This window comes from Pseudorca crassidens, chromosome 5, assembly GCF_039906515.1.
Source record: "Pseudorca crassidens isolate mPseCra1 chromosome 5, mPseCra1.hap1, whole genome shotgun sequence".
Classification (NCBI taxonomy): Eukaryota; Metazoa; Chordata; class Mammalia; order Artiodactyla; family Delphinidae; genus Pseudorca; species Pseudorca crassidens.
The window spans coordinates 78,758,810-78,786,126 of NC_090300.1; the positions used below are offsets into that span (position 1 = coordinate 78,758,810).

At 36.6% G+C, this 27,317-nt stretch overlaps 1 protein-coding gene across 2 annotated transcripts in view; it reads left to right on the forward strand.

Moving 5' to 3' along the window:
* OSBPL11 (oxysterol binding protein like 11) overlaps nucleotides 1-27,317 on the forward strand; it is a 103,647-nt gene that overhangs the window by 54,423 nt on the left and 21,907 nt on the right. For both annotated transcript variants that reach the window (XM_067738628.1, XM_067738627.1), the window contains exons 8-11: nucleotides 5,514-5,654; nucleotides 8,934-9,432; nucleotides 12,310-12,496; nucleotides 19,084-19,266. In XM_067738628.1, the coding sequence (XP_067594729.1) occupies nucleotides 5,514-5,654; nucleotides 8,934-9,432; nucleotides 12,310-12,496; nucleotides 19,084-19,266 (1,010 nt within the window). The remainder of the gene's footprint in view (nucleotides 1-5,513; nucleotides 5,655-8,933; nucleotides 9,433-12,309; nucleotides 12,497-19,083; nucleotides 19,267-27,317) is intronic.

Sequence of the window (27,317 nt, forward strand, 5' to 3'; positions counted from 1 at the left end):
TATAATAAAAGTTTTTAGGTTGAAGTAGGCTATTGAATGTCTAGGTTGTTTGTTATTTTTTGTTCTTATAAATAATGCTCTATCATTTTGTCTACTGCTTTATTTTTTTTTCTCCCCTTTATTTGGATTATTTCTTTAGGTTATATTCCCAACTAGAATTACTGAGTCAAGAGTAATGCACGGTTTATGGTTATTTTTATAACAGCAAATTACTTCTTAAGAGAAACATATGACACAGGGACTTCCAAAGCTGGCAAAGGTCTTGACTCAGTGAGGCAGGCAGTAGCAGTAGGGTGGGTGGGGGAGAAGAAAGAAAAAAAATCCTTTTTTTCCTATAGCTTTTTGACTAATTCATCTGTGGAGTCAAGAAGTTAGTAAGTATTCATTAAGTTAGCTAATATGTGACAAGTCCAACATTAAGAATTAGAGGAGACACAAAAATAGAAGACAGTTCTTTCACTGAAGAGACTTAAAATCTATTTAGAGTCATAACACATATATACTGAAACAATGAGATGATAACATAAAGCAGTATTTTTTATTTTTTTTCATCTTAATAGATATCACTTAGATTCTTGGGATGTGGGCATTCAGGGAAAGAAGAGAGGTATATGAGTAGAGTGGATGAGGAATGCTTTGGAGAGAAAGTGGAATTGAAACTGGGCTTTGAAAGGAGACAAGGTTTGAAGAGAAGAATAGTAGTAAGGGAATCTCAAGATGGGGGAGTAACACAAGCAGGGATACTAAGGCGTGTGTACTTATTGCAGAAAAGGCTTGCCTGATGATTTTGAACCCAGGTCCTGTCATTTACTAACATGTGGGCCAATTGATTAACCATGCTTAGCTTCCTCATCTGTAAAGCAGGGGTAGTAATACCTTATAAGATTGTTATTTAGATAAAATAAATTCAGCAGAGTACCGGGTTTATGGAAAATGACCCCAGGGTTGTTGGATTTTACAAATCCAAATGACCATTCATGTTGCATGCTATGTGGAATGATAATCCCCTGAGCACTGCTCCATAGAATACAGTGTAAACTGTGCCCCCAAGGAACATAAAACCCATGCAGAAGAATTTAGTCTTAATGTGATACATAATGAGATCATGAGCATGGAGAGGGATGCGATATGTTTAAAAAGATTGTTATAGATATGACTTGGAATTAAAGTGTGGATAGAAAGCTATGGAAGTAGAAATGAAGACAAATGAATAGGTAATGTGCATTTCAAACGAAAAATCAATTGAGCTTGTGATTGACTGGATATAGGGTTGGATCAAAGATGACTCCAAGTTTTTGAGACTAAATGATTAAAATTGTGGTGCCATTCGCAAAGCTAGCAAAATTAGGAAGAAAGAGCTTTTTGCAAGAAAAGGTTTAGTATGGTTTATGAACATGTTGAATTTTATTTGAGAAGAGGACATATGATTGTTAATGTATATGAAAAGCAACTGGAAATGATGTAACCAAAGCTTTGGAGAGAGATCAGGACTAGAGATGTAATTTACAAGTGAAAAGTTATAAACTATAGGTCATACACTCCAACATTTTCATACTTCTAAATGAGAGTACAAAGCATGTTGGAGGTCAGGATAGAGGCATATGTTAGAGATGGGGCACAGAGGTGGGGAGGAGAAGATCGTTGAATTTCCAAATCTTTTGAAATGTTGAGTAGACCAAGTATATGACCTAGTGTAAATAGAAAAAAATAAGTGCATAGATTTTTTTATTTTTTAAATTACAAAAGACATTAGACTCCACTCAAGCATACCAGAAAAGACCTGAATTTTTCAAAAATTTCACATATGCCTTCTTTGGAATATGAGTGTCAATGCAAGCTCGAAACGTACATTACAGTAGTGGAAATTTTGCTGTCAAGTGATAGAGGAGGTAAACCTCAGTGAGGCTAGAATGAAGCTCACAGTTCCTTAGTGTCCAAGTCAGAAATCAGGAAGACAAAAAAATGGGATTAGTATGAGTTTTGCAGAATATTGGGGTTTCCCTCTGCCATGCAATCTCCAAATAGTATGAATTCCTAGAAATTCAACAGGCCTTGCCACTGTATTTGCTAACCATTCTGGGTTTTTAGGGATTTTATATGTTTGAGCATGTTTATTTGAATTTTTGTAATGCTTTTTTTTTAACCTTAAGCTTTCCTTATTTTATTTTATATTTTATTTATTTTTGGCTGCATTGGGTCTTCATTGCTGCACATGGGCTTTCTATAGTCGTGGTGAGCGGGGGCTACTCTTCGTTGTGGTGCACAGGCTTCTCATTGCGGTGTCTTCTTTTGTTGCGGAGCACAGGCTCTAGGAGCGGGCTTCAGTAGTTGTGGCACGTGGGCTCAGTAGTTGTGGCTCACGGGCTCTAGAGCGCAGGCTCAGTAGTTGTGGCACACCGGCTTAGTTGCTTTGCGGCATGTGGGATCTTCCCAGATCAGGGCTCGAACCTGTGTCCCCTGCATTGGCAGGCAGATTCTTAACCACTGCGCCGCCAGGGAAGCCCTACCTTATTAAGCTTTTCTTTAAGAAAGGCATGACAATCTCTAAGAAGGGCCATTTCAAAAAGAAAAGAGAGCTTCCAAATTCTTCCGTTCACATCATGCTTTAGAATCAGTATTTAATCGTGAATAGAATTCCTTTTTTTTCTATTTTAGTAAGTGGTTTGACTATTTTTATAAAAACAACAAAAACTATTCTTTTAGTTTTTCTGCCAGATTTTTTTTTTTTAAGAAGATGTTGGGGGTAGGAGTTTATTAATTAATTACTTAATTTCTGCTGTGTTGGGTCTTCATTTCTGTGTGAGGGCTTTCTCTAGTTGTAGCATGCGGGGGCCACTCTTCATCGTGGGGCACGGGCCTGTCACTATCGCGGCCTCTCTTGTTGCGGAGCACAGGCTCCAGACGCGCAGGCTCAGTAGTTGTGGCTCATGGGCCTAGTTGCTCCGCGGCATGTGAGATCCTCCCAGACCAGGGCTTGAACCCATGTCCCCTGCATTAGCAGGCAGATTCTCAACCACTGCGCCACCAGGGAAGCCCTAACCTTAAGCTTTTCTTTAAGAAAGGTATGACAATCTCTAAGGAGGGCCATTTCAAAAAGAAAAGAGAGCTTCCAAATTCTTCCATTCACATCATGCTTTAGAATCAGTATTTAATCGTGAATAGAATTCCTTTTTTTTCTATTTTAGTAAGTGGTTTGACTATTTTTATAAAAACAACAAAAACTGTATTCTTTCAGTTTTTCTACCAGATTTTTTTTTAACATCTTTATTGGAGTATAATTGCTTTACAATGGTGTGTTAGTTTCTGCTTTTTAACAAAGTGAATCAGCTATACATATACATACATCCCCATACCAGATTATATTTTATCTCATTAGTTTAATATTATTTTCATTAGAGGAAACCACAAAGTAAACTTTGTGTATAACTTTGTGTATAATAATATTTAAGGCTGTATTTGCATTATTAATCTGTGTCCTAGGTTCTGACCTCAAATGTAATGGTACCTTTCAGAAGGTTGGAGAACATTATTTAATTAAGATCTGTTAGTTTTTTTCCCCTCAACATTTCTCAAATGAAAAATTGTTATATTTGGAATTCATATATATAAAGAGGGATGATCAGGTTTTCCCCTGTTTCATAATGAGTAAACATTCACTGGTATACTTAAACTATATTGTGCATCTGACTTAGGGTAGAAAACAGGAAATAGTTCCTGACAGACTTACTAGCCATTGAAAAGGGGAATTGAAAAACTTGCCTTTGGGATCTTTCTTCAAGGTCATAAAAACAGAAATAATTCTGATATACACAGTTGTTGTGTTTGGTCTCTGAAGAAATGAACTAGACCATTAATTGATTTATCAGAATTTGAGCTAGTAAAGATTTCTTTGTTCGAAGGAGAGAGAAGAAAAAGGAGAAAAACAAAGGCAAAAGAATAACCAGAAACCCATTATTCTTTAACTGTGTCACCAAGTTTTGTACTTTGTTTTTAATATTTTGAGAACATTAAGTTCTTGATTTTATACCTGATTAGGATTGGTTTTCTTTGCCTAGCTATATAGAACAGATGGGCTTCTTGTTTGACAGGATTTGGTTATGGGAAGAGAAAGTTAAAGGCAGAGACATTAGAAGAATCATTTTCTTTTTAAAATCCTCATAACTTAAAATTTAATACAATACCAAAGATAATATACTCATGAAGTCTGTCTTGCACAAAGGTAATGAAAAGAGGTACCACTGAGAGAGATGGGACACCATCCCCACATAAACATGGAAAGTGACATCTTTTTTTTTTTTTTTTTTGCGGTACGCGGGCCTCTCACTGCTGTGGCCTCTCCCGCCGCGGAGCACAGGCTCGGACGCGCAGTCTCCGGACGCGCAGGCTCAGCGGCCATGGCTCACGGGCCCAGCCGCTCCACGGCATGTGGGATCCTCCCGGACCGGGGCACAAACCCGCGTCCCCTGCATCGGCGGGTGGACTCTCAACCACTGCGCCACCAGGGAAGCCCAGAAAGTGACATCTGATAAGATTATAGAATCTTGGGATTTGAAACTTTTATTTGTTGCTTAAATAGAAATAAGAAATTAGGTTTCTCTTAACCAGTTATTTGGAGCGAAGACCCTATTGAGATGAGAGTAAACATTTTTGGTTTATCAAGGAGTTGTTTTATTGATTGAAGAACTATGCAGAGAACATTTTGTGGCATTAAGACTGCATAAACAACTACAAGTTTTCTGTACCTGCACCTAGAATTCTCTTCATCCCCAAAGTTTCTTCCTGACAACTCCAAGGATGCGTGAATATCTAAATATAGATTACAGAAGTTAGACTTGACATGTATAGTCACTTTAAAATTTTACTTTTATAGTGTTAGCTTAGAAATAGGGCAAATATTTAATTCTCAAAACATCTTAAATATAGGTAGTGGTAGGGTCCCCTGGCAGGTAGTCAAAGCCTGCAAAGCCTAAGTTTCAGGTGAGACATTTTCACTCTTTCTGAAAAATCCTGTTTTCACAAAATATTGTGTGTTTTATGTGTGATATTTATGACAAAACCACAATATGTTCAATGTCAGTGATAATGGGTTCATTGAAGGAAATCTGTTCCATGGCCAAGTGATGGAAGTTGTATTTTCAGAAAGATTTTTGTCTGTTCTCAGATTCATTTAGGCCCAATATAAATGTCTTCATCTGATGTTCATACTTTTATTCTTTTTTTAACATCATTATTGGAGTATAATTGCTTTACAATGGTGTGTTAGTTTCTGCTTTATAACAAAGTGAATCAGTTATACATATACATATGTTCCCATATCTCTTCCCTCTTGCGTCTCCCTCCCACCCTCCCTATCCCACCCCTCCAGGTGGTCACAAAGCACCGAGCTGATCTGCCTGTGCTATGTGGCTGCTTCCCACTAGCTATCTATTTTACATTTGGTAGTGTATATATGTCCATGCAACTCTCTCAATAAGTACTAGTAACAATAGACTTTTGCTTTATTTTGCATCAAGGAACCTGAAGAAATAAATGCAGATGATGAGGTGCAGGATACTTGTGACAACAAGGAGGATGACCTGGGAGCTGTGGAAGAGCAACGCAGTGTTATTCTACATCTCTTATCACAGCTCAAGCTGGGCATGGACTTAACAAGAGTAAGTAATGGGATAAACAGTCTAAGGAGATCATTCGATTAGGACTATACCTATGATTGTTAATGTTGTCAGGGCTTTTTAATCTTTATGAGTTGGTTTCTTAGTTGCTTGATCAGCATTTATTTTCATAAAAAATGTGATAGGTTTTTTGTGCAACATTAAGTCACATGGCAAATAAAGACCTATAGTCTTGTTTCTGTACAAAATAAAAGGGATCCATTGGGATACAGAATTGGAAAATCTAAAGAAAAGGATATAATCCCACAAAACCATTAAAGTCATTGATACTTCTACTTTATTCTTACTTCCCATTTTGGATAGTGTTTTGGGTATTAATCTATAACAGAGATCAGCAAACATTTTCTGTAAAGGACCAGATAGTAGATATTTTTAGCTATGTGGACATAGATCTCTGTTGGAACTATACTTGACTCTTGAACAATGTAGGGGTTAGGGTAGCCAACCCCCCATGTAGTTGAAAATCCGCATATTACTTTTGACTCCCCCAAAACTTAACTACTAATAACCTGTTGTTGACTGGAAGCCTTACCAATAACATAAACACTCAATTAATGCAATTTTTGTTTCTATGTATATGTATTATTAGTATATACTAGATATCAAAAATGAAAAGATAATGTGAAAAAAATTTTTTTACAGATATAATGATTCATGCATTGATAATGAAGAAGCAGCAATATGATTGCTTTATGGTAGCCTAGTGTAATCAGCTTCATGGTAGCCTAGCCTATACACTAATGAATGAATTGTTATAAAATTTTTATGACATACAGTATTGCAGTCATATTCATAAAACAATATTGGAAACATTGTTACATTTTTTAAAAAAACCCACATACCTGTGATAATACACAGTTTTTCTCTCATTGTGAGAGAGGTACGGTACTTTAATGTAATTCTTTGAGAGCGAGGTTATAAAACAGTAAGAAAACGAGGTTATAAAACAGTAAGAAAACTAACATATTATTCATTTTATATTACATACTACTCACCTTAATCCTGTGTAAGAATAGACTATCCACTTCAATACAAGTCTTGCACATGATGTTCTACATGTATATTTTTGTATATTTATTGGAAAAAATCCATGTATAAGTGGACCTGCAGTTCAAACCCATATTGTTTAAGGATCAGCAGTACTCAACTCAGCCTTTGTAGTGTGAAAGCAGCCATAGATAATATGTTGGATGGGCATGGATGTATTTCAGCAAAAGTTTATTTACACAAACAGGATGCCAGATTTGGCCCAAAGGCCATAGTTTGCAAACCCCTGGTCTACAGCCTTGCTACTTTAAAAGTGTGGCCTGAATTAATTTGATAGTGAGAGCCCTTTCACTATATATGTGTATATCAAATCACTACAGTGTACACTTTAAATATCTTAGTTTTATTTGTCAATTATGCCTTAATAAAACTGAAAGAAGAAAAAAGTGTGGTCTGAAGATCAGTAGCATCACCATCACCTGAGAACTTGTTAGAAACGCATAATCTCGGCCCCCAATCTCAAAGTTAGAGAACCAGAATCTTCATTTCAGTAATATGTATATATACATTAAAGTTTGAGAAGCACTGATCTATAGTTTTTAATTTTAGGCCCATCCTCTCCATTCCCAGTTTATCAAATTAGTGTGCCTTAATTTGTTTTAACAATTAATCTATGACATTGATTTAAAAAGCCAGTAAGGTTTAAAACCTATGTATGTCAAACATTTACTACTGTGGAATTACATACTTTGAGTTACTATTGACACTACTTTGCATTAGTGTGGGATTTCAAAATTGACTTCACAAGGTATATTTCAAATTGAGGTTTTTGAAGGTAGTGGAAGTGTATATTAAAAGGTTGTTTGATTCCAGTGAGTTACTCACCTGAAAATGCAACTTAAATATAGAAAGCATTTTTCCTTTAGCATTCACTTTGAAGCATTTCAAAATCAAAAACACAGTTCTTTCTTTACTTTGACTTATAGTAATTATAGGAGGGTTTTTAAGTAAATTGATTGAATTAATAGCCTACTAAGAAGCAGACGTTTTAGGAATAAAGAAACCCATTTAAACATTCATATTTCATCTAAACTTAGTATTCAACTGGGTATCTTTTTTTTTTTTTTGCGGTACGTGGGCTTCTCACTGTTGTGGCCTCTCCCGTTGCGGAGCACAGGCTCCGGATGCGCGGGCTTAGCGGCCATGGCTCATGGGCCCAGCCGCTCCGTGGCATGTGGGATCTTCCCAGACTGGGACACGAACCCGTGTCCCCTGCATCGGCAGGCGGACGCCACCAGGGAAGCCCAGGTATCATTTTTATTCTAGAAATATTTTTTATATTAGTGGTTCAGAAAAGACTATTAGTTGTAAAATAGGTTAAAATGAGCAGTCAGGTAAGGAGTTTATTTGGTTATTATGGTATTTGCTGTCCCTTAGTAGATTTAGGTTTGTAAGGCATAAGAACAGTGTTGGGGTTTATGAGGCATAAGAACATTTGAAAAGAATGTTCTGTGATAATAATCCAGATGGTAAAGTCTCTCTTGACATGAATAATGAATTTAATATCGTTTCCCCACATTTGTGCATTGTTAATTGAAGAAATACATATGTATTGTGTTTATATATAAAATCATTAGCATTAACTGATCACAAATTATGAACAGCCGTATAACATTTAAAAGAATGGTACTTTCTGAGCAACATTTAAGAACCTGGTGACTAAACTGCAGTCACATATACCTCCTGTCTAACAATGACACTGATACAACAGATGTTTATTAAGCCCCTCTTATATTCCAGACACTGTGCTAGGTGCTGGGGCTACAGCAACCAAGAAGGTAATTGTGGTCCTGGCTTGCATGTTGTGAATAAGTAATAGCCATTTTCCCCATTATTTTGTTCTTTTAAAAGTAATATTATAGGGACTTCCCTGGTGATGCAGTGGTTAAGAATTCCCCTGTTAATGCAGGGGACACAGGTTTAATCCCTGGTCTGGGAAGATCCCACATGCCGCGGAGCAACAAAGCCCGTGTGCTGCAACTACTGAGCCTGCGCTCTAGAGCCTGTGAGCCACAACTGCTGAGCCCACGTGCCACAACTACTGAAGCCCGTGTGCCTAGAGTCCGTGCTCCACCACAAGAGAAGCCACCGCAATGAGAAGCCTGTGCACCGAAACAAAGAGTAGCCCCTCAATTATCTGAAGATACTAATTACTGTTTTTTTGTATTGCTCTCTCTGGTTGATTTGTTGTTGTTGTTGTGGTTGTTGTTTTAGGTGGTGCTGCCTACATTTATCCTAGAGAAGCGTTCCCTGTTGGAAATGTATGCAGACTTTATGTCTCATCCAGACCTGTTTATAGCCGTCTCTAATGGAGCTACAGCTGAGGACAGAATGATTCGTTTTGTTGAATACTACCTTACCTCATTTCATGAAGGCCGTAAGGGAGCCATTGCTAAGAAACCGTACAATCCTATCATTGGAGAAACGTTTCACTGTTCCTGGAGGATACCAAAACGCGATGTAGCATCCAGTGTCATTAGCAGCTCTTCCACCCAGGCTGTCACAAATCATGCTCCTCCATCAGAGGAGGCTTTGAGCCAGGTGGGATCAGACTGTTACACAGTCAGATTTGTTGCTGAGCAGGTTTCCCATCATCCTCCAGTCTCAGGATTTTATGCAGAATGTGCAGAGAAGAAGATGTGTGTAAATGTGCACGTCTGGACTAAGAGCAAATTCTTAGGCATGTCGATAGGTGTGACAATGGTTGGGGAAGGTAAGTAGAAAAATTATTCTCCAATTTTTAATATCAAACTATAACCTTAAATTTGGGGAAGCTAGAGAAATATTAGTTATAAATTTGAACTGCTATGTGTACTACTTTTTTTCCCCAACTCCTAGTATGTTTCAGAATACTGGTGGCGGGGGGAGGGGGCATATCTGTCAACAAATATGAATTCTTTTTTTTTAACTTTTTTTTCTGATTTTAAATGTAAATTATTTTTATTATAGAAAATTTAGAAAACTTAGAAGTATCAAGGAGAAACTACAAGTATCTCTAATCCCTTCATCCAGAGATAGATAAATTTAACTAGTATTTTGTATTTTTTCTATGTGTGTATGTTCATACTTTTAGTTTTATAAAATTAGGATTCTCTCTATGTAGTTTTTTGTCCTCCTTTTTTGCACTGAATATTCATTTTCCCAAGTTATTAATAATGCTTTAAAACATGTTTTTGTTATTATAAACAGCACTCAAGAAATATTTTCTAGGTAAATCTATATCTACATCTTTTGTATTTCATAGGAGATATTCATAGAATATTTTAAAATATATTGCCAAACTTTATATCTACTCCAGCAAATGATTATGAAAAAACAATTTAAGGAAATACAATATTTTTTGGCTAAGAATAGAAAAAACAAATTAACAATAACAAAAATATCTCCACAGAAATCATTGCAGAGTTAATGAAAATATAATGGTCTGCCATTTTAATGTTAAGGAACACTCTCGTGCATAGGAAAATTTGTTCTAAATATAAACTTACAGTGTAAGCATGGCATAATTAAGCTTATGACCCTAACATTTTGAAATTGTGTTATTTTAGCCTTGAAGAAAATATATTATCCCCTTTTTAAGCTTTCCTCATCTTTAACTCCTGTTGTGCTGTCTTACCAATTTCCAAATATTTCAAACTAATCAAAACTTTTATAACATTAGAAGATATTTTATTAGTTAAAAAAAAAAAGTTTGTTATCTCCAGTTATAAGCTGCATCACATTAACCCTAGGCTCTTCACAAATCAGTTTACTTACTTTAGAAATGAAAAACCTGAAGCCTAGAGGTGATGGGATGTGTCCAGGATCATAGAGGTTAAGGCATAGTCGGATTTAGACCCTCATTCTTTGACACACTCTCCCTGAGGACAGTTACTCTTAACAGTTCATGGAACAGAGAATATCTGGTGATAGTATCCTCTCCCACTCCAAGAAAGGAAATACCTCAAGAAATGAGGAAAAGCATTAATATCTTAACCATGCATTGAGAAGGATGTATATGGTAGTTATTTTTTGATTTGCTAGTTATATATTCATGGATTTGTCTTTTTTAAATTAAATTGCTATTGACACTCTCAACAGAAAGTAAATTAAATCAGAGAATGGAACTTCTGAGAGTTTATTTTGCTTCTTTCAGCAGCCATGTTTTTATTGAAAAGTAGGGGAAAATTCTGTTTAATTATCAGATAAATGAGATTTTAGAATACTTTGAATCTCAGTTATCCTAACTAGTCTTATTTTCCCATTCAGTAGAAACTGATTATATATTTATTAGACGTTAAATTCCATAGTGAATATTACTTATGTTAACTATCTTCCTAGAAATCAAAGATCATGAATCTAGTTTATAAGGCCAAATGTTTTTAGAAAAGTATGTGATATCCTTTCCAACTTAGAATTAATCAACAGTTATTATTAAATACTTGAAATATAACCAAGTATGTTATGTATGTCTTCTGACAGCTCCCATTATATATAAATATATCACATACAGAGCCATGTTCCTTTTCAAATGGCTCAATATTAATTGTTGCCCGTTGTGAAAACTGTTAAGGGCAATACAAATTAATAGTTGGCGTTGCTTTATGTAAAGTAGACTACTTTAGAATCTCAGTCTGTCTATTTGTTTATCCTAAAAGTAGACTATATTAAAATATTTATCATAATTTTTGCCCTTATTTGTGAACATTAAGAACACAGTAGTTAACGAGCATTCATTAAGAGAGACATGCCATCATAGTTCAGACTAGTAGTACACATCCAGTTCGGTATTTGTTTTTATGGTGAACTAGGTAATGAGCTTAGTTAGGTTAGTAATGTAGCTCAAGTCTCCTTAATGTCTCTTAATTATCTAGGATAGATTGATTACTCATTTATGTAATTCCCCTTTTTTTTGTAATTCCCTTTTTTATATGTTTTTTAAAGCCATCTTTATAGCATCACTTAATGTGGAACAAGCCCCATTAGAATAATATTTGTTTGAAAACTACCACTTCTAACTCTTGTAGCTTCACCTTAAATACTTCAGAATTTGGCAAACAAAATTATTATGAGGACCTTAGTTTATATCATAAAATTACTTTTTTTCTTTCTTAATATGCATAGAATAGAATGAAGAACACTTTCTCCCCGCCCTCGCCCCCCCATCATACCATCTGAGATTAAGGTCTGTGACTCTATAATGTTAGGTATTTAGTTATTCCAAAAACTGCTTAAATTATTAGTACTAACTAATGATCAGATCTTATGATGATACAGTATAGCATGGACTTAAATTCTGACTTAAGGTTTTATTTTACTTTTAGGAGCATTAGAGAGAACTCTTAAACAGTTTCCACTGCAACATTTTCTGGTCCCATGAACCCCAAAGGGATAATAAAGTCATAATGAAAGTACCCTCGATTCACTATTACTAGGAATTGTTGTCAAATACAATTGTAAATGAAGCCAATTTCATCCAAAGCTAAAAGAAAATTAAGCAAAATTATGATGTTCATTTACCAGGCAGGAGAAAAACTTAATATGGATTTTTCATAGCTGTCTTTTTTTTTTTTTTTAAAGATATTAACCACTTTTATGTTTTCACATTCAGGAATCCTCAGTCTACTAGAGCATGGAGAAGAGTATACGTTTTCTCTACCTTGTGCATATGCCCGGTCAATTTTAACTGTTCCTTGGGTAGAACTGGGTGGCAAAGTCAGTGTCAACTGTGCAAAAACTGGGTATTCAGCCAGCATCACTTTTCATACTAAGCCATTTTATGGTGGCAAACTGCACCGGTAAGAATATTTTAGTGATACCTGGCTCTTATTCTATCAGTTTGATCTTGTATTATAACTCTTTATTCTTTTTCTGCTTTGTTTTATGTGAAATGGGATTGGATTTTTATTCATGTTTATTTTTTGTTTAATATATTTGATCTTTGAAGGCATTCTGGAAATCACGATCTGGTTTTAAAATAGTGACAGATCTATCTTCTCTTGTAAACTAGAACTCCTAACAAATGGACATGTAGCTTCTGGCCCAATTTCTGCCTTTAAAGGGACTCAGACTTGGATCCAGACCTCAGTAGAGGTAGTGTCGCTACAAGTTAGGATGAAAATACATCTAATCATTAAGAAATAGTTCAAGAAGCACAATGATGGAAGCCAATATCTTTAGGCACCAGTATTGAATGTGGCTTTGTTCTAATTCCATCTATGAATCGGCCAGTTATTATACCCCTTTAGTGGCTTGTTGGTCTTTTCAGCACTCGTCCAGATCACCCAACTCCATGAAGATAAGTTTTCTAATGGGATCCTCAAAAGGATACTGACTCTTTCCTTAAGCTTTTGATGTCTATTCTGTCTGTCCTGAAGTAGGGATAGTTTTCTTTTTCTACAGAGCTTTTATTGAAGAATAACATACATACAAAAGTATAGAAGTTGATTTGGGGCCATTTCAAATAGCGCTGCTAGAACATTGTGAATGTATGTATGAATTTCTGTTTGGTAGATACCTAGGAGTGGAATTGCTGGGCTGTAGGGAATGAAACTTTAACTTTATTACTGCCAAACAGTTTTCTTACGTGGTTATACCAAAATGCACTCTCTTCAGTCACGTATGAGACTTTCAGTGCATATAGCTATTTTACTTCTTCACCGGACAACTACTCAACAATCATAGAAGTGGAAAGAAAGATTTATTGGCTCCCAGGCATTGAATGGCCTTAAAAAACACAGATTTCAAAAACACTGAAGCAGAGAATTAAAAAAAAAATTACAGATCACCCAAACAGAATCACTGGAGATTGTCAGAATAGTCGCCTTTTATCCTTAGAGAAGGTTTTAATATGGTTCACACTTTGTTATATGTGCTTCTACTTACTCCTCTCACCATAGTGATCACAGGATTCAAACTTTACATTTAGAAGGGACTTTAGAAGTCACTACACCAACATTTGCTAGGTGTCTAAATCCTTTTGCATCATACCCGATAACTGATTTGTTCATTGTGTTGGTACCTTATCATTAGTACAGAACTCATAATGCATGAGGCAGCCTATTCCATTTTCAGACACCCCTTATTTATATGAAGTTAAAGTTGAAATCTATATCCCTGTAACATTCCTGCATTGGTGAAACCATTCTTCAAAGTATATAATTGAGTCAAATGCTTAGGGGACACAACTACAGTGAAAAATTTGCCAAGTCCAGCACTTTTTATTGACAATGATATTGATGAATTTCTTTTCTTTTTTTTAAATGAAGTATATTTGATTTACAATATTGTGTTTCAGCTATATAGCATAGTAATTCAGTATTTTTGCAGATTATATTCCGTTATAGGTTATTACAAGATAATGGGTATAATTCCCTGTGCTATATAATATATCTTTGTTGCTTATCTATTTTATATGTAGTATCAATAGTTTGTTAATCCCATACCCCTAATTTGCCCCTCCCCCCTCCTTCTCCCTTTTAACTACAAGTTTGTTTTCTATATCTGTGAGTCTTGTTTCTGTTTTGCATATACATTCATTTATATTATTTCTTAGATTCCACATATAAGTGATATCATATAGTATTGGTCTTTATCTGACTTACTTCACTAAGCGTAATATTCTCTAGGTCCATCCATGTTGTTGCAAATGGAAATATTTCATTCTTTTTTATGGCTGAGTAATATTCTGTTTTTTAAAGATATATATCACATCTTTTTTTTAAAAAAAAAATATATATATATATATTTATTTATTTGGCTGCTCCGGGTCTTAGTTGTGGCATGTGGGATCTTCGTTGCGTCATGCAGACTCTTAGTTGTGGCATGCAAACTCTTAGTTGCAGCATGCACGTAGGATCTAGTTCCCCAACCAGGGATCAAACCTTGGCCCCCTGCATTGGGAGCTTGGAGTCTTACCCACTGGGCCACCAGGGAAGTCCACGACTGTGGACTTTTTTGAAATCATTATTATTCATCATAAGGTTCCTCTCCTCTGTGAACTTTCTTGGGTTGATTAAGAGATAAAATCCCTTTTAAGGATTTCCCATATTTATTCTATCCATATGCGTTATCACATGTTGAGCCATGAGTGGGAACTTTCCCATATTTATTATGATTCAGTGGGTTCCTTTCCATTATTAAATCTTTGCTACCGAGAAGGAAATAAGAGGCTGTTAAAGGCTTTCCCACATAACGTTCATTTGTATTTCTACATATGAATTTTCTGAGTTTTCAGTTAACACCTATTTCGTATCTAGTACACATAATGTTACCTCACTTGCATGTTCAGAATTTTCTTCAAATTTTGTAACAGCTCAACTATATGATAGCTATTCTGATTAATTTTTAAGTCTTGATTAAGTTTCAAATGTCCTTTTATAAAAGCTCATTATAGTTTTGAGCTCAGGTTAATTTTTTTGTCAAATGCAAAATATCCAAACCTTTGTCCTGAATCAGTGCTTTATCTTGCCTTAAATTATAATAATAAATATAAGCTATAATTTATCATACTGCCAGGACTACCTTAATTTAGAGAATCAAAATTCATCCTCCAAATCTTACCGTTGCCATGACATTTAGATGGTTCCTTGCTGCAAATATCCTGCATAGAAATTTTCTCTTGGTTTTCATACTTTGACTTTTTTAAGACTCCTAATAATTTTAGATAGATATCCTTGGTTTGTTAGTGATCAGTCATTATATTTGCCATCTTATTTCTTTGAATTTCTTATTTAAATTGGCTTCTTTTCTCCCTTCATACTTTTTTACCTATCCATAAGGCCACAAGTATTGGATCTTTTTGTTACTTGGAAGTATACTTTTGGTTGACTCCAAAGTTTCCTCATTTTTTCCACTCTGATTTCCCTTAAGACCAATGGTTTTACCTAATTTCTCGTTTAAAAGATTCATATTTGAAACAGACTTCTCTATTTTGATATCTTTTCTTTTTCAATTTTACAGAATATTTTAACTAAGACTCTCTTTCATGTCTTTATTAATAACCATGCCTCCCTCCTCAGACATAGCCTAGTTTTTCCACTGCTGTCTGCAATCAAGCCAGACACATTATCTGCTGTCTGCATTTGATATAAATATATTATCTTCCACTTGTCTTTCCTTACTCCCTCATTTTCCACAACTCTCTCTGATGGAGCCAAACAGGCCTAGTTAACTATTCCTCATGTCCTTGTCCATCTCCTGATCCCATTTTCCACACTCACTTTAGGATGGTGATTTTTTAAATATATGTAGCAGTATAATGTCATTAAGATTTATGTTAACTAACTGCTAAGTGGCATACTTTTCTGCACACTGAAGATATAGAAAAGTAAAAAGACGATCTCTGCCTAAGGTTTTAGTCTAATATTAGAATGCAGGACCCTATCTTTGGAAAGCATTTATAAGGCTTTTAGGAAAAACTCATGTATAATAGACAATTAAAAATAAAGTCTGTTATTATAGTAACCATAGTGATGGAAAAGGACAATAATGCTGTGAACCTGGGATTAGGTAATTATTGTACCCGAAAATACTCTTCTGCTAAAGTAAAAAGAGCAACATGATACTCAACGTACTTCTTATTGTCTGATAAAGGACGCCTATGACTTTTTTCAGGAGAGAGAAACTACTTTCCTGGTATTAAATTTTGAAGGGATTTGTATCAAGTATTCTTATGTAGTGGCATTGAGTAACATAATAGAACAATGTCTTTAGTTCTGCATAAGATGTAATTCCCTTCATGTGGTATTTCTTACATATACATCAGTAAAATCCAAAGCTGAAGTCTTAACTTTCAATCTTTAAATAAAATTTTTCTGTATGAAGCCAAGTTAATATATCCAGTGATTTTCTGGTATTCTAAATAGCTATAGAGACAGGGTCTAGATAATCTAAAAAGTCAACTTGAGGACTTCCCTCGTGGTCCAGTGGATAGACTCCACGCTCCCTATGCAGGGGGCCCAGGTTCGATCCCTAGTCAGGGAACTAGATCCTGCATGTCGAAACGAAGATCCTGCACGCGGCAACAAAGATCCTGCGTGCTGCAACTGGGACTTACTTTGCGTAGCCAAATAAATAAGTAAATATGGAAAAAAAAAAAACTTGATGTCATTCTTAGAAAGTGAGACAGTAAATGCCTTATCGGTTATCAGTTATCCTCACTTTAGAGATGAGTAGGATGGCAACTTAAAATTTAACTCTTTGGTAAGTATTTTAAAGGCAGCGTATTCCATATCATTATTTGATACAAGACCTAGATTTATATGCTTTAGATATTTAGATATTCATTTACATATTGTCTGTGATTGCTTTCCTGCTACAGTGAAAGAGTCAAGTTGTGACAGAGACAGCCTGGCCCACGAATCCTAAGATATTTACTTTCTGGTCCTTTATAGACGTTCACTAACCCTGCATTAGACTGTTAAGAAGAATTGTTATAAGCAAATGAGGCGAGGCCCTTCTTCCTCCTTATGCTCCTTTTGCAAGTTCCTCATGGCCTGCCTCTAGCATGTGCAATTCTTGTTCCCTGCCCCAGTTCTCATCACGATGCTCTTGCTGTGTGTAGCTGCACTAAGCAGCAAAGACCCCGTGTAACCCAGCATGCATGGACAGGGACCTAGGGTTTGTTACTTTTTAAGTGGAAAGGCTTGTGAAGGAGATAATGATAACTTGAGAGATTGTGGCAGTAAAAGAAAGATCAAGTGAGAAACGGATTATTATTCCTCAGTTCACAGAATATAGTTCTGGGTATATGTGGTTGGAAGATGGAAGAGGTAAGTGTTCAGTGTCATCTCTTCATATCATGTTTGGTTACAGATAAATTTTCAAGGAAGGAAACAATGTTGGCAAGTGGGATCAGAGAGGAAACATGGATGTCACAAAAAACATTCAGTCAGGCAAAAACCCTTAGCAGTGTAGTTATTTAAGTTCAAACGCTTTGAGGTATAACCTAGAGTTCCCACTCCTGCTGTAATCAAGCAGACTTGTAGTCACGCTGTTCTTTGTGTCCAGTGAGCTACAATTATGCCTAATGTTTAATTTGGGATGTTTGGTGTGCTCTTGATTCCAAACCCTCGTACACCTTGATCTTTAAGATCTGGCTCATTTGCTTATTGGCTCCTACACCTCTGCCTTGAACTCTGAATTTGTAGACCATTCACTTCTCCTGCTTAAAAACTACGGACTCCCTAAATTCAACTACAACCTTCTGGTTCCCAGGCCCTTGGCTTATATCTGGCAAATGCTATTTATGGTTCCTGAGCTGTCACCTGAACCTGGGCTTTGGTCCTTTGGATTCCCCCCCCAGCTTTTTAAATATTCATTCATTCATTTTTATTTTGGCTGAGCCTCGTTTTAGTTGTGGCATGCGGACTTCTTAGTTGCGGCTTGCATGTGGGTGGGATCTAGTTCCCTGACCAAGTATCGAACCTGGGTCCCTTGCATTGAGAGCATGGAGTCTTACCCACTGGACTACCAGGGAAGTCCCTGGATTCTCTTTTGAATCCAGATAAACCGTAATCTCTGGCACACTGACCAGAACCTAACATTTGCCCACTATTCTTTGAGTTCTGAACCTCTGTCGAATCTGACCCTGTTGTTGCTTGTGTCCGACAGTGAACATAAAGTACTTCATTAAAAATAATTAGACCTGTTTCTATTCCAGCCTTCATTTGAGCTGCATCCTGTCTGTGTCCAGCCAGATAACTCTTCATTAAACTTTCAACAACATTAGTGCTTGAGTTCTCTGAGTTTTGTGTAGATAGTGATAATTTTTGTATACCAGTGCTCTTTTTGTCAAGAGAATTAACAAATGTTTAATGTATCTTTTATTTTTTTCTACCTCTTACTGATTTGTCTGGTTTCTATATTTAATTTAAAATTAAGCTTATGTGGTTTTATACAGAATCTGTATATCCAGAATTTAAAATATAGGGACTCTAAACTTTTAAATAGGACTAGTTTGAAAAAAAAGTTGAATAGACTGTAGTGTTGTAACATTTTTATTCTGTAATAAAAAAGAAATGTTAATATTTTTCATATTCCTAGTTTTAATATTATAATGGTTGTTTATAGCAAGCATTTAAAATACCACACTTTGTGATCACATATGGTAACTGAGTCTCCAGTTTGATTCCTAGTATTCTTTCTCAGATTAAATTGATGTTATTTGAAAAAATTATCTAAGAAACTACCAGGGATTTACAAAGACTTTGTAACTGACAAATTGACTTGTAATTGTAACTGAATTTGGCGCTGACAAATTGAAGTGATATGTGTAACTAATTTAAACAGAATTCACAAAGTACATTCTGGGTTTCAGAATTCCTAAGAAATAAGCAATATTACTTACTAGAGCATATCTTTTTTTTTTTCTGTCTGCTTCTAGGGTTACAGGTGAAGTAAAGCACAACATCACCAACACTGTTGTATGCAGAGTACAAGGGGAATGGAATAGTGTTCTTGAGTTCACTTACAGCAATGGAGAGACAAAGTGTGTGGACTTGACTAAATTGGCAGTGACAAAGAAAAGAGTAAGACCTCTGGAGAAGCAGGACCCATTTGAATCCAGGTATGTCATCCTTGCATCCATCCAGGAAAGAGTCAGAAACTCTGGATCTTAATCTAAGCCTTTTCACTAACTTCCAGCCCTGGGCAAGTCACTTCACTGCTTTGCATCAGCTTCCTCATCTATAAATTGAAAGTATTGGTCTGATCTGATGCTCTTAAACCCCGTACCAGCTATGACATTATGTGATACATAGTCACATTTTAGTAAAAATAAAACATTAACTGGGCAAAAATATTAACATTTTGTAGTCAAAGGATTACTATCCTTATCATAAAAACTCTTCCAAATTATTAACAAAAAGATGGGTACCCCAGTAGAAAAATAGGCAAAGACACAAAGAGGTAGTTCACAAAAATAGAAAAAAAGAAATGCCCACTAAGAAAATGAAAAATTGTTTAGTGTAATTAGAATTTAAAGAAATGTAAATTAAACAATAAGACAAATTCATTTTTTAAAATGGTATCTCTTTTGGAAAAAGTATGAGCGAATAGACATTTTCACATTGCTGGTTAGAGAGGTAAATTGCTACAGCCTTCCTAGAGGGTATTTTGTCAATATATGTCATAGGTCTTTAAAAGTAAATGAAGTGGATCTATATGTGTTAACAAGGTAGTCTCCAAAATGTATTGGCAGTGGTTGCTTCCAGAGAGGAATACTGGGGTCTGGGATAAGAAAGAGACTTAACGGGCTTCCCTGGTGGCGCAGTGGTTAAGAGTCCGCCTGCCGATGCAGGGGACACGGGTTCGTGCCCCGGTCCGGGAAGATCCCACATGCCGCAGAGCAGCTGGGCCCATGAGCCATGGCCGCTGAGCCTGCGCGTCCGGAGCCTGTGCTCCGCAGTGGGAGAGGCCACAACAGTGAGAGGCCTGCGTACCGCAAAAAAAAAACAAAGAGACTTACTCTTCACAGAATGCCCTTTTGTACTGTTTAAATTTTATGTCACATGGAAGTATTACTGTATCAAATACAAGGAAGCATTAAACATCTTAAGAACACATAAATGAAACCAAACAATTTATAAGTAGATGTGTAAAGGGATTTAATACCTTTTAACCAAAAACTCAGGTTCAGTCAAGAAATAAAACAGCAATGATTGAAAAAAATTCTTCTATGGGTGTATTTAGGATTTATTTAGGAGAGTTTGTCAAGGTTTGGTCTGTGGACCCCTGGGGCCCTTGAGACCTGTACAGGGGGTCTTCAAGTTGAAAAAACTTTCATAATAATGCTAAGATATTATTTGTCTTTTTCTCTCTGTTTGCACGTGCATTGGTGATACAAAAGCAATGGTGGGTGGCACTGCTGGGCCTTAGCACCAATCAAGCAGTGGCACCAAACTGTACAAGTAGTCGTGGTATTCCTCACTGCCATGCAATTTTTTTCTTTTCGGCCTTGCAATTTTTTTAAATACCATTTTCTTTTAAAAATCTGCTTGAAAAGCAGTACAGATTATTAGTTTTATTAAATCTGGAACATTGATTACCTGTCTTTTTTAATATTCTGCATGACAGATTTGGAGTATACATAAAGCACTTGTGTTAGATAATAAAGAAGTACAGTGGTTATCTGGAGGAAGAGCACTTGTTCAGTTGTTTGAGTTACAAGCAAATTACCCTTTCTTGAAACACTATTTTTACTTAAATGATCGACAAAGTAAGGCTGTCCTAATTTTAATATTGGGCAGACATTTTCCTTATAAATGAACGATGTGAACATGGCACTTCAAGGAAAACAATTGGCAGTATTTTTTTTTTCTAAGATGTTGGGGGTAGGAGTTTATTAATTAATTTATTTATTTTTGCTGTGCTGCGTCTTTCGTTTCTGTGCAAGTGCTTTCTCTAGTTGTGGCAAGCAGGGACCACTCTTCATCGTGGTGCGCGGTCCTCTCACCATCGCGGCCTCTCTTGTTGCAGAGCACAGGCTCCAGACGCGCAGGCTCAGTCGTTGTGGCTCACGGGCTTAGTTGCTCCGCGGCATGTGGGATCCTCCCAGACCAGGGCTCGAACCCGTGTCCCCTGCATTAGCAGGCAGATTCTCAACCACTGCGTCACCAGGGAAGCCTGGCAGTAGTTTTTGCTAATAATAAAATTTAAACGGAAACAACCTAAGTGCCCATTCACAGATAAATGGATAAGGAAGTTGTGAGGTATATATTTTATATATATATATATGTATAATGGACTATTATCCAGTCCTTAAAAAGATGGAAATCCTGGGCTTCCCTGGTGGCACAGTGGTTGAGAGTCCGCCTGCCGATGCAGGGGACACGGGTTCGTGCCCTGGTCCGGGAAGATCCCACATGCTGCGGAGCAGCTAGGCCCATGAGCCATGGCCGCTGGGCCTGCACGTCCGGAGCCTGTGCTCCGCAAAGGGAAAGGCCACAACAGAGAGAGGCCCGCGTACCGCAAAAAAAAAAAAAAAAAAAGATGGAAATCCTGCCATTTGTGATAACATGGATGGATGCTTTATGTGAAGTCAAGTCTCAGAGAAAGAACAAATACTGTATGATCTCATTTACATATGGAATCCAAGGGAAAAATAAAAAACACTGCACTGTTGATGGGAATATAAATTGGTGCAGCTGCTATGGAAAATAGTATGGAGGTTCCTCAAAAAACTATGTACTCCTATGTTCACTGCAGCATTATTTATAATAGCCAAGATATGGAAACAACCTAAGTGTCCATAAATGGATTAATGAATAAAGGAAATGTCATATATATATATATATACACACACACAATGGAATATTACTCAGCCATAAAAAGAATGAAATCTTGCCATTTGAGACAACATGGATGGACCTTGAGAGCATTATGCCAAGTGAATTAAGTCAGACAGATAAAGACAAATACTGTATGATCTCACTTATATGTGGAATCTTAAAAAAACCAAAACCAAAACCAAACAGCTCATAGATACAGAGAACAGAGATTGGTGTATTTCTGAAATGCCAGAGGTGGGCAGCTGGGGAGTGGGTGAAATGAATGAAGTAGGTCAAAAGGTGCAGACTTCCAGTTTTAAAATAAATGTCATGGGGATGTAATGTACAGCATGGTGGCTATAGTTAATACTACTGTATTGCATAATTGAAAGTTGCTCAGAGAGTAGTTCTTAAAATTCTTCATCACAAGAAAAAGAACTTTTTTGGTAATTACGTACGGTGATGGATGTTGACTAGTCTTACTGTGATGATCATTTCACAGTAATACAAATATTAAATCATTATGTTGTACACCTGAAACTAATATAATGTTACGTGTCAACTATACCTTAACAAAAAAATTAATTTAAAAAATTCACAGAAAAGGAGATCGGAATGTGGTTACCAGAAGTGTGGGGTAAGGAGTGAAGGAATTGAATGAACTTCCAGTTATAAGATAAATAAGTACTGGGGTTGTAATGTACAACATGATGATTGTAGTTAACACTACTGTATGGTATGTTTGAAATTTGTTGAGGGAGTAGATCTTAAGAGTTCTCATCACAAGGAAAAGAAGTTTTTTTTCTATTTCTTTAATCTTGCATCTATATGAGAGGATGAATGATGATTAACTAAACTTACTGTGGTAATCATTTCACAATATATGTAAGTCAGGTCATTATGCTGTACACCTGAAACTTACACAGAGCTGTATGTCGATTATATCTCAGTAAAACTGGAGAAAAAGAGACTTCACTGGTGGTCCAGAGGTCCAGAGGTTAGGACTCTGCGCTTCCAATGCAAGGGGGTGCGGGTTCAATCCCCGGTTGGGAAGCTAAGATCTCAAGTGCCACCTGACGCGGCCCAAAAAAAAAAAAAACTGGAGAAAAAAGTGGAGGTTTAAAGACAGAAATCAAAATTTTGGAAAACTTGTATCTGTAATGTGATCTTTAAAATATGATAAAATATGTCAACATCTGGAAGATCATTTTTCAGATGACCAATGCATGTTATTACAAAATTATGCATGGGTAAAAATTCCATTCAAGGTGCAAATTAGACCAATGGATTTCCATGTCGCAGAGCATGAAAAATTCATTGACATTTTTCAGTTTCCACATTGCAGCTAGTCTTTTAAAAACTACCATTTGCTGAGTTTTAATATGGTATCAAAGAACTGAGTTATTTGAAATATCTATTAAAATATTCTTCCATTTTCCAGCTGTATGTCTGTGTGAAGCCATATTTTCCTTATATACTTTAACTAAAACAATATGTATCACAATAGATTGAATGTAGAAGCAGATATAAGAATCTGGCTATTATTGAATCAGATGTTTAAGAGATGCTGCTGTATTCTCTTTGCTAAACTTTTATTATAGATTTTTGTCTACATTCCTGGGGGTTATTGGTCTTTTGTTTTCTTTGGAAGAAAGTTTTTAACCACAAATTTAGTATCTGTAGTACCTAGGGCTATTGATGTTATCGGTTTCTTCTTCTTTTTTTTTTAAATAAATTTATTTATTTTATTTATTTATTTTTGGCTGCGTTGGGTCTTTGTTGCTGCACGCGGGCTTTCTCTAGTTGCGGCGAGCGGGGGCTACTCTTCGTTGCAGTGTGCGGGCTCTTGGCACACAGGCTCAGTAGTTGTGGCTCGCAGGCTCTAGAGCACAGACTCAGTAGTTGTGGCACATGGGCTTAATTGCTCCGCGGCATGTGGGATCTTCCCGGACCAGGGCTCGAACCCGTGTCCCCTGCGTTGGCAGGCAGATTCTTAACCACTGTGCCACCAGGGAAGCCCTATCCGTTTCTTCTTGAGCAAGTTTTGGTAGTTTGTGTCTTTCAAGGAGTTGGTTCCTTTAATTTTTCAAATTTATTGGTGTGTATTTCATAATATTTCCTTATTCTTTTAATATGTGTAGGATCTGTAGTGGCCCCACACTCATTCCTTGTATTGGTGATAACTTCTTTTCCTGATCAGTGTGATTAAAGGTTTATTAATTTTACTTAAAGAACTAGTTTTTGGTTTCATTGACTTTTCTCTATATTTCTGTTTTCTTTTCCATTGATTTCTGTTCTTAATTCCTTTTCTCTGCTTATTTTTTGCATCATTTGCTATTCCTTCCTCTAGTTTCTTAAAATAGCAGTTAGGGACTTCCCTGGTGGCACAGTGGTTAAGAATCCGCCTGCCAGTGCAGGGACACGGGTTCGATTCCTGGTCCGGGAAGATCCCACATGCCGCAGAACAACTAAGCCTGTGCGCCACAACTACTGAGCCTGTGCTCTTGAGCCCGCGTGCCACAACTACTGAAGCCTGCATACCTAGAGCCCGTGCTCCGCAACAAGAGAAGCCACCACAATGAGAAGCCTGTGCAACACAACAAAGAGTAGCCCCTGCTAATCGCAACTAGAGAAAGCCCACGCTCAGCAGCAAAGACTCAACACAGCCCAAAATAAACAAATTTAAAATAGAAGTTAGGTCAGGGTCAGCAAACTTCTTTTTGTAAAAGGCCAGAGAATAAATATCTTAAGCTTAATGGGCCAGATAGTCTCTACCACAGCTACTCAATTCAGCCTTTGTAATGTGAAAACAGCCAGACAGGAAACGGATAGATGTTGCTATATTAAAATAAAAGCCTATTTACAAAAATGAGCATCGGACCATAGTTTGACCCCTGGTTTACATCACTGATTTTTCTTCATTCATAATATAAATGTTTAATGCTATATATTTCCCTCTAGGTCTGCTTTATCTATATCCTGCAACTTTTGAACATTTATTTATTTATTTGTTTATTGAAGTATAGTTGATATACGGTGTTGTGTTAGTTTCTGGTGTACAGCAGAGTGATTCAGTTTATACATATAGTATATACATATTGTTTTTCATATTTTTCTCCATTATGGATTATTACAGGATATCAAATATAGTTCCCTGTGCTAGACAGTAGGACCTTGTATCTATCTTATATATATTAGGGTTTTTTCTGTTTTTTTGTTTTTTTGTTTTTTTTTTTTTTTGCGGTACGCGGGCCTCTCACCGCTGTGGCCTCCCCCGCTGCGGAGCACAGGCTCCGGACGCACAGGCCCAGCGGCCATGGCTGGCTCTGCGTCATGTGGGATCCTCCCGGACCGGGGCACAAACCCGCGTCCCCTGCATCGGCAGGCGGACTCCCAACCACTGTGCCAGCAGGGAAGCCCTATATATTAGTTTCATCTGCTAATCCCAAACTCTTAATTTATCCCTCCTCCATTCCTTTTCCCCTTTGGTAACCATAAGTAGTTCTCTAAGTTTGTGAGTCTGTTTCTGTTTTGTAAATAAGTTCATTTGTATCATTTTTTATTTAGATTCCATGTATAAGTGATACCATGTGATATTTGTCTTTCTCTTTCTGACTTGTTTCACTTAGTATGATAATCTCTAGGCCCATCCATGTTGTTGCAAATGGCATTATTTCATTCTTTTTATGGCTAAGTAGTATTCCATTGTATATACATACCACATCTTCTTTATCCATTCATCTGTAGATGTACATTTAAGTTGCTTCCATGTCTTTTTTTTTTTTTTATTCACACTTGTGGGTTTTTTTGTTTTTTGGCCATGCCCTGTGGCATGCGGGATCTTAGATCCCCGACCAGGAATTGAACCCGTGCCCCCTGCACTGGGAGCATGGAGTCTTAACCACTGGACCGCCAGGGAAGTCCCCTGCTTCCATGTCTTGGCTACTGTATATAGTGCTGCTATGAACATTGGAGTGCATCCAATTTTTGAATTATAGTTTTCTCTGGATATATGCCCAGGAGTAAGATTGCTGGAACATATGACAACTCTATTTTTTGTTTTTTAAGATCTCAGGGGACTTCCCTGGTGGTCTAGTGGTAAGACTTCGCATTCCAATGCAGGGGGCACAGGTTCGATCCCTGGTCAGGGAGCTAATATCCCACGTGCCTTGGGGCCAAAAAACCAAAACATAAAACAGAAGCAATATTGTAACAAATTCAATAAAGACTTTAAAAATGGTCCACATAAAAAAAACCCTTGATATTGTTTTCCATAGTTGCAGCACCAGTTTACATTCCGACCAACAGTATAGGAGGGTTCCCTTTTCTCTACACCCTCTCCAACATTTATTATTTGTAGACTTTTTGATGATGGCCATTCTGACCGGTGTGAGGTGATACCTCATTGTAGTTTTGATTTTCATTTCTCTAATAATTAGGGATGTTGAGCATCTTTTCATGTCCCTATTGGCCATCTGTTTGTCTTTGGAGAAATGTCTGTTTAGGTCTTCATCAAAGATACTGGCCTGACTTGTAATTTTCTTTTTTGTTATTTTTGTCTGGTTTTGGTATCAGGGTGATGGTGGCTTCATAGAATGACTGGGAGTGTTCCCTCCTCTTCCGTCTTTTGGAAGAGTTTGCGAAGGATCAGTATAAGTTCTTCTTTGTATGTGTGGTGGAATTTCCTAGTGAAGCCATCTGGTCCTGGACTTTCGTTTGCTGGGATTTTTTTTTTTTAATTACAGACTCTATTTTACTTCTAGTGATTGCTGTGTTCAAATTATCTGTTTCTCGATTCAGTTTTGGTGGGCTGAATGTTTTTAGAAACTTGTCTGATACTGCTGAACTGAATGAATAAGCATTTTCAGAACTCTAATGGAAAACTGATGAATTCATAAAAGTGCTAACAAAACATCAAAATGAAAAAAAAATTAATTACATGGGACTGAGTGAACTGATGAGGATGATTATAATTTTTGTGACTTTCTGTTTGAATAAAAAAAAAAGAAACTTGTCTGTTTTTTCTAGGTTGTCCAATTTGTTGGCATATAATTATTTATGGTATTCTCTTATGGTTTTTTTTATTTCTGTGGTATCAGTTGTTATTTCTCCTCTTTCATTTCTTATTTTGTTTATTTGGGTCCTCTCTCTTTTCTTCTTGGTGAGCCTGGCCAGAGGATTGTCGATTTTGTTTGCCCTTTCAAAGAGCCAGCTCTTGGTTTTATTGATTTTTCTCTATTGTTTTTTTAATCTCTATTTTGTTTATTTCTGCTCTGACCTTTATTATTTCCTTCCTTCTGCTGATTTTAGGTTTTGTTTGTTCTTTTTCTAATTCTTTAGATAGTAGGTT